Here is a 12,434-nt window from a genome sequence, read left to right on the forward strand (position 1 = left end):
CCAGATTGTTTAAAAAGTCTCTGCTAAAGACTATTGCCACCATGTTTATTTTGTTTATTCCTGTGATGCGCCAAAATGTACAAACCCTTCCAGAAAGGAATGGTACCTCACACCACTGTATAGAAGAAGGTCTCTGCACATTAGAGCATGAAATATCTCATAAAATATATGGTCAGTGCTCGGTAATACCGAATATTAATGTAATACAAGGCTCAACTACTGCTACTTCAAGAGCCATGGGGTGTCAATATACAGTACTGTTCCTTGTAATGGAACAGGTTTATTTTTGGGAGTGCAGAGCATGCATAATTTTTCATTGATCACTTGACTTTTCCTGAAGCCCAAAATAGTGTAGAGGCATTATGGTACAATATATTGTGCAAGTCATTATCATCCTTTTGCAATAGAAAATAGAATTCTGATGTAACTGCATATATACATTGAAATAAAATACTGTTATTTGTTGGAGCCAACCATGGTCCACCTCTCAGTATTTGTTCAGTGATAGCTGAATTGTATATTTTATGTACAGAAAAGTTGTGGAAAATTGCAGAAAGAAAGTTTTGAATGGGGGGAGGTACACAAGCTCAAAACCGACAGAAAATATTTCAAATGCCAACCCTGTTGGGAAGATTACCTGTCAAAACAATTTATTCACATTGCCAGTCCAAAGTCACACATCTGTGAGCAGAAGAGGAAAACAGGAATATGAAGATAAATGCTATTTCTTGAGTGCATTTGTAAATATTTTAGCAGAAGACCGTGAGAGCGTTATCGTGTTTCGACCTCTGGGTGTAAATCCATTTTTGCCTGTTTGCATCATCAAAAAATGTGATGATGGCCTTTTAAATCCAGGCTTTGCAGATGATTATGTTTCTGTGTTGGTATACCATATTTTATGCAAAGCATAAACTCTCCCCAACACACTTCTTTAAACACACACACACACACACACACACAAACACATGCAGAGTGAGAATGAAGGAGAGAGAGAGAAAGAGAGAGAGGAAGTGATAGAGAGAGAGAGAGAGAGAGAGAGATATGCATCATTGGAATCAGCAGTGCACCGTGGCTATATCTGCAGCTGATTCAGGTGACGGATCTCTGAGTTTGCCCAATAAAGACAGGTCACTCGTGGAACAGTCTGGCCTAGTCGCCTGGCCCAGTTTGTTGAGGTCTTCTCCCCGGTTCCACGCTATGAATCCTGGGCCACGACGCCAAATGCTGCCTCCGCTGCTTCCTGCACTCTACTGTTCTTCGCGGATGACCTGCCGGGCAGTCATCAACACTCCTGTTATTGATTGGACAGTAACGCAGTAATGCAGGAACTGAAACATTAGTTTCGAGGCATGCCCCAGTGAAAGCACTGGGACACTGAGCAAATAACAGGGCAGAGGGCTGAAGCAATGCCTTGTGCTCAACGGTTATTGCTTTCCAGTCATTGTACACACTACACTGCTACACTCTCAGACATCTCTGCGCAGTTTAACGTTCATTATACTGCATTCCATTATAGGGTTACCATTGTTACTTTGCAGAAAAAAAGCACTTTAGATGTTCCAATTCTGTCTCTTATCAAATACTAGATTTTTTTGCTATTGTAGAGTACAGTACTATAGATTGACTTCAAATAACCTCTATCCAAAGTTCTTCAAGCGGTGTGATTTTTTTTGAGGGCAGCATATCTGGAGGGGCATCACGCGTTCACTGGCTGGTGTCACAGCCCCATGGCAGCAAGTCATCAGAACAGGTGAATAAGAGAGCTGGAATTTAATAGGAAATGCTAATCCTGTAGCTCTGCTCAACAGCACGTTGCAGGGCGCGGGGAGAGGTGCTCCTGCCGTCGCCGCCGTCTCACACTGTCCCTTTTACACGGACGACACCCCGCTGTCCCCTGACACACAGGGTCTTGGTGCGGTCAAGTCACAGCGCTAAGAGCAACAGCGCTACCTTCCCATACACAAGCACAGGGGAAATGTTTTGGGGTGGATGTACCAAACACTCCCCAGTGAATCCATCCAGTTCGGGAGCCACGTTTGGGCTCAGCCAGTAAATGGGCATAGGCTGGCCGCAATAAACAAGATAGTTAAGGCTTATGACCAAGCCAGATGTGACCGAGAGTATGCAGTGGCAAGTGCATGTAGAGTGCGTTTTTACACTAGGTGTAGTGTGACTTTAAGTTGGCAAGCTCTCCTTGGGTAACTACAGCACTGGCTCCTCCCAATGGTGCCACAGACTATTAGTAATTTTTTGGCTCATTGCGTAGCTTGCCGCCCATTGAGCACACATTGAGCATGACTTTTTTCATCTTGGCATTCAGTACCGCTGGTTCCAGCGCAGTGAATAATTCTAAAAGTCATTTCCTGTATAGTTAAACAGCTGCAACGCTTCCATTTGGGGATGGGCCAGAGTTTGCCGTACGCCAGGGGGGCCATCAGTACGCCCCCTGCAGGTACTCAGCAGATAGGCCCGGTTGGCATTGGGATCTGGCGGGGCTGTTCTGTTGGGTTGGGGACCTCAGGCCCCCAACTGCAGGGAGTTAGTATGACGCCCATTCACAGGAGTAATAAGGGCGGACAGGTTGCAGGTTAGCGTAATGCCTGCTAAGGCTCTTCCAGTCCATTCTTAGTCCCTGTATTACAGTAACATCTTTGTGGGTTTATTCATTATACATTTTTTAGTTCAATTTGTCATGTTTTTGTTGCACAACCAAGTGTTTATTTTCAATGCAGTGAAATTATTACTGGAAAAGGCATTGCTTGTGGAATAGTGTGCTAATATGCTGCGTGTTTCCATGGAGCACTGCATACAGAATAGTGGCTGTACTTCGATTGTTAGTTCTGTCCCAATGTAAATGTTATACTTGTGGGGACATTTTTAATTTTATTCAGTTATATAAAATGTCAATGGGAAATGTCACGATTGAACGAGACCTAGGAACAAACTTTTGGACAGAACACTAAGCTTCATGCATCTTTGACTCGCGCTCTGGCAGACGTTGTGTTTCAGTGATGGCATGTGATACGAAGGCTCCGCTTCATTTCCAGCATTGAAATGTTTTTTAACAGAAACCTAAAGTGCTGAAGTGATGTGTTGATTAGCAGAATCCATAAATAGCTTAATATAATCTTTTGTCGTGTATATAAAGACTTCAGACGAAAAACCACAGTGCCGTTTTTTTTGCCACCTGATTTAGAGCGGGTTCTGCGTCCGCCCTAGCAACGGGGCACAACCTGCCCTGGCACCCACCCTAGCAACAAGGCACAAGCCCAATGGCAGAGCCCTGACAGCTGCTGCCTTCTCCTGCCCTGTATCCAAACCCTCATTTGCACCGATCTGTTTAAGCTCGTTGTTATACAGCACATTTATATCATCACAGAAGCCGAATGAAGACACACTGGTAGGACGTGCGCGCTTGAAACTTCAAAGCATTTTGCGTCTTTTGATGTTAAATTGGCTCTTCCAAGGCCTCCCCGGTTTAAATGCTGTTTGAATCGTTCATGCTCTCTGTCTCTTTCACCTGTTTCGTGTAGTCAAATAATCCAAAACTCCAATTAAATGACAAATTAGAGAGCTCTCTGAGGGCAGAAGGATGGCACTATGAATTAAATGAACTTTTGGGATGGCTGCTGGAAAATACAATATTTTAAGGGACTGATTTTTTTTTCCAAAAGAATATTTACATATCCGTTAAGTTATTTGCAGTTTTTTTTCTTGTAATTGTGATTATCCAGAAGGCAAATTAAGTTAATATCTCCTGTTGATTTGTTACAATTTATGAGTGATGTTTGGAATTTGTGCTGTCACAAGGTTCATTTTTGAGTCGTTCAGCATCGGACAGTGCCATATTGTGATGTTCAGAATTGTATGGCTCCATATCACACTATCAGATCACACGGTATTCTATCATTTTGCGTTGGGTTATTCTAAATCAAATCCGTCAGTGGCACTTTGTTCAGCATTCCGTGTTGTATCATTTCATATCTATTCGATGAGGCCACTCAACCCCGCCCATCATCTGAGCCGCAATATGAACGATGTAACCATTGACTGACTGACTGACCATTTTGGTAACTAATGTACACCCTGAGCCAACCAGAGGAGTATGGGTTTCCCCCTTGAGCCTGGTTCCTTCTGAGGTTTCTTCCCATCTGTCACAGGGAGATTTTCCTTGCCACTGTTGCTGTAGACTTGCTCCTGTGGCGGTTTAGGCCAGGGTTGTCCGTGAAGCGTATTGTGACAATTGCTGTGAAATACGCTATATAAATAAATTGATTTGATTTGATGTTTTTCTCAGTCAGATAGCACAGTGAAGGATGGGCTACGGTTTATTTAGGAACATGGCGCATTGGTCAATGCACTTAAATTGTAAGTCCTGCTCTGTGTTGAACTCCAAGGATATAGTTTGCGGCCCAAAAGCTTTTACAACCAATCTGTTGGGTGATGTTCAAGAGCTTATGTAGTACCACTTTAATCTCCAACTGCACACTCAAAACACACCACCAAACTTGCTCTTGTAGAGATTCTGACATTTGTATTTCTTTTTTCTTTTAAGAGATCGACCGTCACTACAAACAACAAGTTATACTTTCTTAGATAAGGCATGAAATGGGTGATTGATTTCTTATCGGTCCTTTCATTCATCTCCTTTTTTATTTGACAAATCAATTTGTTTAGCAAGTAATTATGTATACCCTGAAAGACCGATCAATTCACAGGCCTCCACTATGACAAATGGTCCAGGCACTGCTCTCTGTCAGATGTTGTTGTGGTAAGCTCTAGTTACAGTGCCAGGAGTGAGTGATGAAAAATAAACAAATATAAAATCCAAAAGTATAATCTCAGGCCATTATCTACCCCAAATGCATCTACTGTATCTGGTCCGCCTCTTATCTCCCTCTGAAATTAATTAGCTGTGATAACGTGTAAGGAAAGGTTCCAGAGGGTTCCTCAAGATTGTCAAGAGAAGCAGGGCCTCACATCGTAAACCCAGGCACAATGTAATGAGCAGCACCATCTGATGAAAATGGCTTTATTTGCCTTGAGGGGGACATAAAGACAATATGCACAGTATACCCCATATGGTCCATATCTTATGTCTTTATAACACAGAAATACAGTGGGTGGGCAGAAATACTATATGGGGAGGATGGGGTCTTTTCCTGGTAAAGCACTTTCCTGGTTCTCAGCCTAGTGAAATTCCCAGTGGCCCATGATCAAAATCCCTCTCATCTCATTATACTAGCGGCAACTGTGGTGCTGCATAACTGTCCTTAGCCTTACCCTGAGAGAGAGGGTCACAGCCAGGAGGGCACTCCCCGCCTCGTCAAACACGAGCGTCTCCAGTTCTCAATTTTGTAACTGCAGCCTGCACTTTCATCAGCTGTATAAGTAGTTCAGGTCTCTGGCACAGTGGCTGCGTGGCTCAGCTGGTGGGCCGTGGAGTGGAAAGATGGCTGCATGTGTTTCAGAGGATACACTGCTAGCCCTGTCGGTGCAGAGGATACACATGCTAGCCCTGTCGGTGCAGAGGATACACATGCTAGCCCTGTCTGTGCAGAGGATACACATGCTAGCCCTGTCTGTGCAGAGGATACACATGCTAGCCCGGTCTGTGCAGAGAATACACATGCTAGCTCTCTCTGTGCAGAGGATACACATGCTAGCCCTGTCTGTGCAGAGGATGCACATGCTAGCTCTGTCTGTGCAGAGGATACACATGCTAGCCCTGTCTGTGCAGAGGATACACATGCTAGCCCTGTCTGTGCAGAGGATACACATTCTAGCTCTGTCTGTGCAGAGGATACACATGCTAGCCCTGTCTGTTCAGAGGATACACATGCTAGCCCTCTCTGTGCAGAGGATACACATGCTAGCCCTGTCTGTTCAGAGGGTACACATGCTAGCCCTGTCTGTGCAGAGGATACACATGCTAGCTCTGTTTAAGCAGAGGATGCATATGCTAGTCCTCACTGTGCAGAGGATACACATGCTAGCCCTCTCTGTGCAGAGGATACACATGCTAGCCCTGTCTGTGCAGAGGATACACATGCTAGCTCTGTTTAAGCAGAGGATGCATATGCTAGTCCTCACTGTGCAGAGGATACACATGCTAGCCCTCTCTGTGCAGAGGATACACATGCTAGCCCTGTCTGTGCAGAGGATACGCATACTCACCCTCTCTGTTCAGAGGATGCACATGCTTATCTTCACTGTGCAAAGGATACACATGCTAGCCCTTTCTGTGCAGAGCATGTTAAGCAAAACCAAAATTTTGAGAAACAGTGCTTTCTAATGGTAATAAAAATGCTATTTGCAGATTGTTTGGAAGGTTCTGTCCGCTCTTCTCTTGAAATTTATGTTATCCATGATTAGGTACCTGAAGTGGAAATAAATAGTTGAGCTTTCATTGGGGGTAATGCTGAGAACTGTATTAATCAGTGTTCTTGGTTTTCCCTCTTTTCCAAGGGTCAAGTTATGTTCCGGAATGGAGAGAGAATGGGGACGATCAAATTCACACAGTTTCAAGGTAAGTCAACATTGTCTTCCTATAAAGCCTGCACAGTCATGAAGCTTGTGTCGGACAAAGTGCCCTCTTCCATTAAACCTAACCTGCTGGCTATTTATTATCCTCCTTCATCCTTAGACGTACTCCTTTGTTTTGTGACACACAGGAAACAGTGCCTTTCCTGTCTGTTTAAAATAAGTCTACTCCTCTTAACACAAGTCCAACCAAAAGTCTCTTTGTCCTTGTGACAAGGGAAAGGCATTTTTGCTCTTAACCAGAATTTTCATCAAGTACTGCATACCAATCATTAGTCTTATCATATTGTTATCGAACCAGCAGGCACTAACTGCATCATTCAATGAAAATGACTTGAATTGAAGGACAAATTGGATTACAGTTTCACTGAAATGTTGCATTATTTTGAAAATTATTTAAGTGGAAGTTGAATTACAGCAATGCACTCTACTGAGTGATTATGTATATGGGAACGTGGTGGACACATTTAGGATACATTTAGGGAGGAACATGCTATTGAGCCTAATGAACAGCAGTGGATGCTTTTGGTTGAGATAGGAGGCATGTTCTCCTCTAATGAAAATCGAAGCTATGCTATGTTAATATGTTAATAAAGATGACTTCACAAGTTGAGAAAAACAGATAATGAGTGAAAGTAGTAAAACATCAGAAAAGGGATTAAGTTAAAAACTTAAGTTCAATTAGCCATACTTTAACCTTTATCCTTCGTGTTGATTCCTGTTGAGTCTCTTGTTCTTGGCACAGTGATGTGCCCCACGGTTTAGATCCAGTCTAGGTCATGGCAGGCTGGGAGTCGTTGGCTAATGCCGCCTTTACCACAGTACCACCCAGGAAGGCAGGGTCGCACGGGCGGCACGTCACCCACCGAAACGGCAGCTCCTCTGGTCGGTCGGGCTCTTTGTGATATGCCGCCTATGGCAGCTGTGGGGGTTGTGCAGCCCTGTGGTCCCGTAGCTGCAACAACTCTCTGGTAAATGGAGGAGTGGAAATCGGTGTTGGCTGGCTGCAGGTCTGAGCAACCGTGCACTAGTAGTGTGCTCCTTCCCTAGTTATGTAGGAGATTAGAGGGATTGCGGTGATAGATTGAAACTTTTAATTCCGAATTGGGGAGACAAATGATTAAAAAAGCAAGTACTTTAGACAGCTTCAAAGATAATTGCACAATGCATATTTTGGATTATTTATTTATTTTTTTGTCTGTAAAAATAGGATCCCAAATATTTAATTTCTCCAAATATGAAATGCCCAATAATGCTCTTGAGCGCATTCTGTTCATGCAAGGTCAAACATCAGTTTGAGGAAAGTTTTCTGCCAGACCCTTTGGTCTGCCCACTACCGAAACTGCAGTTGTTGTGTCAGAGGACACATGGTATAGGAAGACTTGCAGTACCCAAATCTACCAGAGGGGGCTCTCTTGCACGATGAGAGAGGGGCAACTTGGCCAACTGCTATGATCCAGCACTGAGCAACTCTATGTCCAATTATGCAATGACCAGATGTGCTGCTGGTTACAGTGCATTATTAAACATTTACAGAAGAGAATTAGTGCAACTGCTGATGTTCATATACATCGCCCTTCCTTACCAGTTTATAGTTGGTAACTTTTGGGAGCCTGGCACATTGTTAGGAGGACCTAATGCAGGAGTAACCTGTGGAATCTTGGCTCCCTTAAACTCTTCCTATCTCTAATGAGGACACACCCTGTTGCATCCTGCGGCAGCTCAGTACAGTAGCTTTTTTACTACTTGGCAACTCAAAAATGTTAGAACAATATAGTTAAAAAGCCTTAAGTTACATATATAGAAAAACATATTAACAGTGCACAGTAAAACGTTAACTGCTAGTTCAACTCTAACAGTCCAATAGGGACCACATGTACACTGTAAGAGTTAATTTGACACTGAAAATTTTAATGTGTGGGCTTCTGGGTGCTTACTTTAGCTTTCTGAAGTGTCTGTCAAAAATGACCACTCCGGGGCAAAGTAACGGTCCCTGTCTCCCTCCTCTCTTTGTGTCCGTCCTATCTCAGGGTCCTGTCCTGACTTGACAAGAAGTACATGACACCTCTTTTTCACATTAGCAGTGGTGAAGGGCTTGCCCAGAATGAATATTTAAAGAGGCGCTGATCCTCTCTCCACTGCTGTCCTTTTGTTGTGTGCCGAAATATCCTGAGGCCTGTGTCTGTTGCTCGTGGAAACTTGGGCTGTCAAACATTCCTTCAAACACTCAGCAATGCAGTTGTCAAACTTGAATTAATTCATCTGGGAAGGTGTAGATATTGTGTAAGTTTCTCAAGTTTGTTGCTTTGCGGTAAAAATGAAGTTTGAATGAAAGATTTGTGACCATACCAATGAACACATACACTTGAAAATGAGAGGTGTTTTCTTACCACATTTGGTTGAAAATAAAATATAAATGAATGGCATTGATGTTTTTCTTTTAGGGGAGATTATTACTTGATAAAAGTAATTTTTTTTCTGGTTGGTGCAATGCGACGATTAAATGGATCGCAAGCACGTCCATGAAAATCCAATCTTTGAACAGCTGTTAGGCAGACCATAGAAGAACAGGCTGACACTAGATGCTTCATGAAGCCAGTGAGTTAGCATACGAAGGCCCAGAAGCATATTTAGAGACAAAAATATAATAACTTTTTTGTGTAAACCTCTTTTATGTCATTAGGCTAATGCAAGGGGAATATAAGTGTGCAAGTGCATGTGCATGCATGTGTTTAAAATGTGTTATTATTCAAAAATTACGTTTCATTTCACACAGCATACTATAGTGATATCAATAACTGCAATGGAACTTCTCTGGATACAACTGATTTCCAGCCAAGTAATATGACTATATCCAGATGAAATTTCAGTTGTTCATGTGGAACAAAACATATTGGGGTCTTCAAAACGTTGACCCTATCATATCTGCATTTTGAAATACTGTGATATTTTTTCATAAAGTAATTTAAAGCATTTTGAATTGTCAAGGTGCCTTTCATGAGCAAAAAGTGGTTCCAATGGTAATATATATATTTTTTAAATGTAAGCAAAATATATTCAAGTTTAAGAATCAGAGAATGCAGTGTTGGCTTTTTTGCATTGCAATTAAAATACCAGTATAACCAATGCAAAATTCATTAATGTTTTCATACACCGAGACACAAACTGTTCTCTTTGTGACAGTATGTCATGGTTAAGCCATCATTAATATAGAGTAGACTTAACTCAATATCTATTCCAATAATACATACATTTGTAAAATAGTAATTTGATTAAAAAAAAAAAATAATTTAGAACAAGGAAGGAAGTAGGAATTATGATTCAATATCTGATGATGGTGGTCATAAAAGCCGAAGTAGTTGCGTTGTGCGTTGTTGACAAACAAGTGCACTTCCAAACCTTGCATTGGACGACACACTTTTCTCGTTCGTGGCCTTTAACCACACATGGTTTATTTGCTCCTTGGTGTTTTATTACACCGACGGTTTATTGCAGCGAGTGTAGTATCAGCCTCTGTGTTGTTAAATGCCATTGACCTTGTTGTCACACTTGTCACCACAAACAGAGTCAGGTTTCACCAGTGAGTAATCAGTGGCACGACTGGCACAGCCACAAACATTTCCAACACTGAATCAGGACAGAAGTCATTTTAGTTCCTCTGTGTGTGAAATGTGTAATGTTTCTTCAAGCTGGTGTTTTTTTATAGTTTATAAAATTATTGTAAGTAGATATGGCTAAAAGACAGCCTCCTGTTCCGGGAGGGTTTTATGAGAAACCGAAATCCTGAGAATAGTGGTTGTTCGCAACCATACGCTAGCTATGTCTTGGGTTTCCTTTTAAAACACTTGTTAAAAGTCTAGAACGCTTGAAATTAGTTTAGAGCTCTAGCTAATGTGCAAGTGACATAAAATAGGCCTATATGTGAGATGGTGCTAGGTAAAGATAAGCCACGCGTAGGCTTTTAGAGAATAGCCTTGGGTTCTTTTTTATGGGCAAGACTGTGGACAGGGCTGTTGAGTGAGTGACACGGTCAATACAGTTCTGCTGTTAAAATACACATGGGACTAATCACAGGTTTTAAGCTCTTGAAAGATTAGCATGGTGTTTAAAGTGGGCTCCTGGGAGAGACCCTGATTTTTGTATTCTTACTGTGTCTGAAAAAGCATTAAAGTGAAATTCTGGCCTTGCTGCAAATGGTAGAATTTAGCTAGTTAATATTTTGTATAGGTTGCTGGCTTAAATAATTGGTCTAAGAGATACTTGTATAAAATGTGATCTGTTTTTATATAACATAAATTATTGGCAGAACATTGTAAACCAGTGCTCACTGTGGAGTCTGAGACCAGGAGCATCGGCAGTCGTTATGGCATAATTCATAATTACTTTATATTTTACCTGCCTTCGCATATCCAGTCGGAGGCGAACATATGACAGGATGTCCGTGACTGCATCAGCATTTGCACAGCAATAGGGAGGAATTATGATGAACGGCTCAAGACTTTTTGTGTACTTTTGCGGTATGACAGCCGGAATTAATTTATTGTGTAATTAATGCTTGCCCAACCGCAGACAGCCACTCTCTCCCTCATACACACACACATACACGCACACGCGCGCATACACACACACACACACACACACACACACCTACGCATGCACGCACACACACACACACACACACACACACGCATAACGTATATATAAACATTACTAATTGTGTTTTCTTCCCCCCAAAGCTCTACGCAGCATCATTATCTCAATAAAAGGGGGACATCACTGGGGATTCATTTGGACACGGTCATTAGCATGCTGTTAGCATACTAACGCGCATTAGCATGCTGTCAGAATATTAGCATATAACACCCCAGTTCTTTCCAGCAACTCTCAAATATTGGCTTAGTGACATTTGCGACGGAAACAGGAGGCCCTTTTCTCACTGCAAAGGACACAAATCTAATGGCTGTGACTACGCACCTGCAGGACAGGCGTGCGACAGATTCCAGAAGCAGCGCTCCACTCCGCCATAATGGACTCCATTATCGCCAGCTGTCAGAGAGGCCTGTTTAATGCCTTTATTTAGACAGATTTAGGTAGGTGACTCATGTTTAGCAGAAATGCCTTTATATCCGGCATGGATGGCGCACTGTGTGAAACACTGCCAGCTCCTGGCACGGTGAAATATATGTTGTTAAATGTTCTCAAAAGCCACACAAATGTCCGGCACTACCCTCTTGGTCGGGGCGCAGTGTATTCTAAAATACCCTTCCTTTCCATTCCTACTGACACACCATGAACCTCAGGGAACTATGGGGCTGCTTTTAGTGCACTGATCTGAGGTGCCTTTTCCAAATGTACATAGCAAGTTACTGTAATCAGTTGATGGCCATTTTAACTTTTAGTTCCAAGTGTTTTCAAGATTTGTCATTGAAGACATGATGGCAGTGTGAAATGTCAGAGTCATTTGTTATCTATGTCTGGGGTCATAGCGACGTGACTCTGTACAGACAGTTCTGGAGGGATAAGAATGTGGGAATAGGAATGTTGGCGGAAAATGAAATGCAAGATACAGAGCTTCAGCATAAAGAGGACTCCATCTTGGGAATAACACGAATTCCATGGTACAACAGAACTCCTGTGGGATAGACTGCCTGAGGCAAGAAATTGGAGCAGGTTTTCAATGCACTGCTGGTGTAACTTTGGATTGAGATTGAAGAAGCCTTGAATATTCAGTCAGGCATCTTGCTGTGTGTGTGTGTGTGTGTGTGTGTGTGTGCGTGTATGTGTGCGTGGTTGTGTTTAAAAGTTTCAAGTGTTGTGTGTGCATGTGCGTGTACAGTATGTGTGTGTGTGTATGTGTGTGATTGCGTGTGTGTTTATGTGTGTGTGGTTGT

The 12,434-nt window shown here is 42.4% G+C and overlaps 1 protein-coding gene across 1 annotated transcript in view; it reads left to right on the forward strand.

Moving 5' to 3' along the window:
- gabbr2 (gamma-aminobutyric acid (GABA) B receptor, 2) overlaps window positions 1-12,434 on the forward strand; it is a 212,247-nt gene that overhangs the window by 140,999 nt on the left and 58,814 nt on the right. Inside the window, exon 8 of the mRNA XM_064348313.1 lies at window positions 6,469-6,529. Within this exon, the coding sequence (XP_064204383.1) occupies window positions 6,469-6,529 (61 nt within the window). The remainder of the gene's footprint in view (window positions 1-6,468; window positions 6,530-12,434) is intronic.

Source organism: Anguilla rostrata, chromosome 8, assembly GCF_018555375.3.
Source record: "Anguilla rostrata isolate EN2019 chromosome 8, ASM1855537v3, whole genome shotgun sequence".
NCBI classification, from domain to species: domain Eukaryota; kingdom Metazoa; phylum Chordata; class Actinopteri; order Anguilliformes; family Anguillidae; genus Anguilla; species Anguilla rostrata.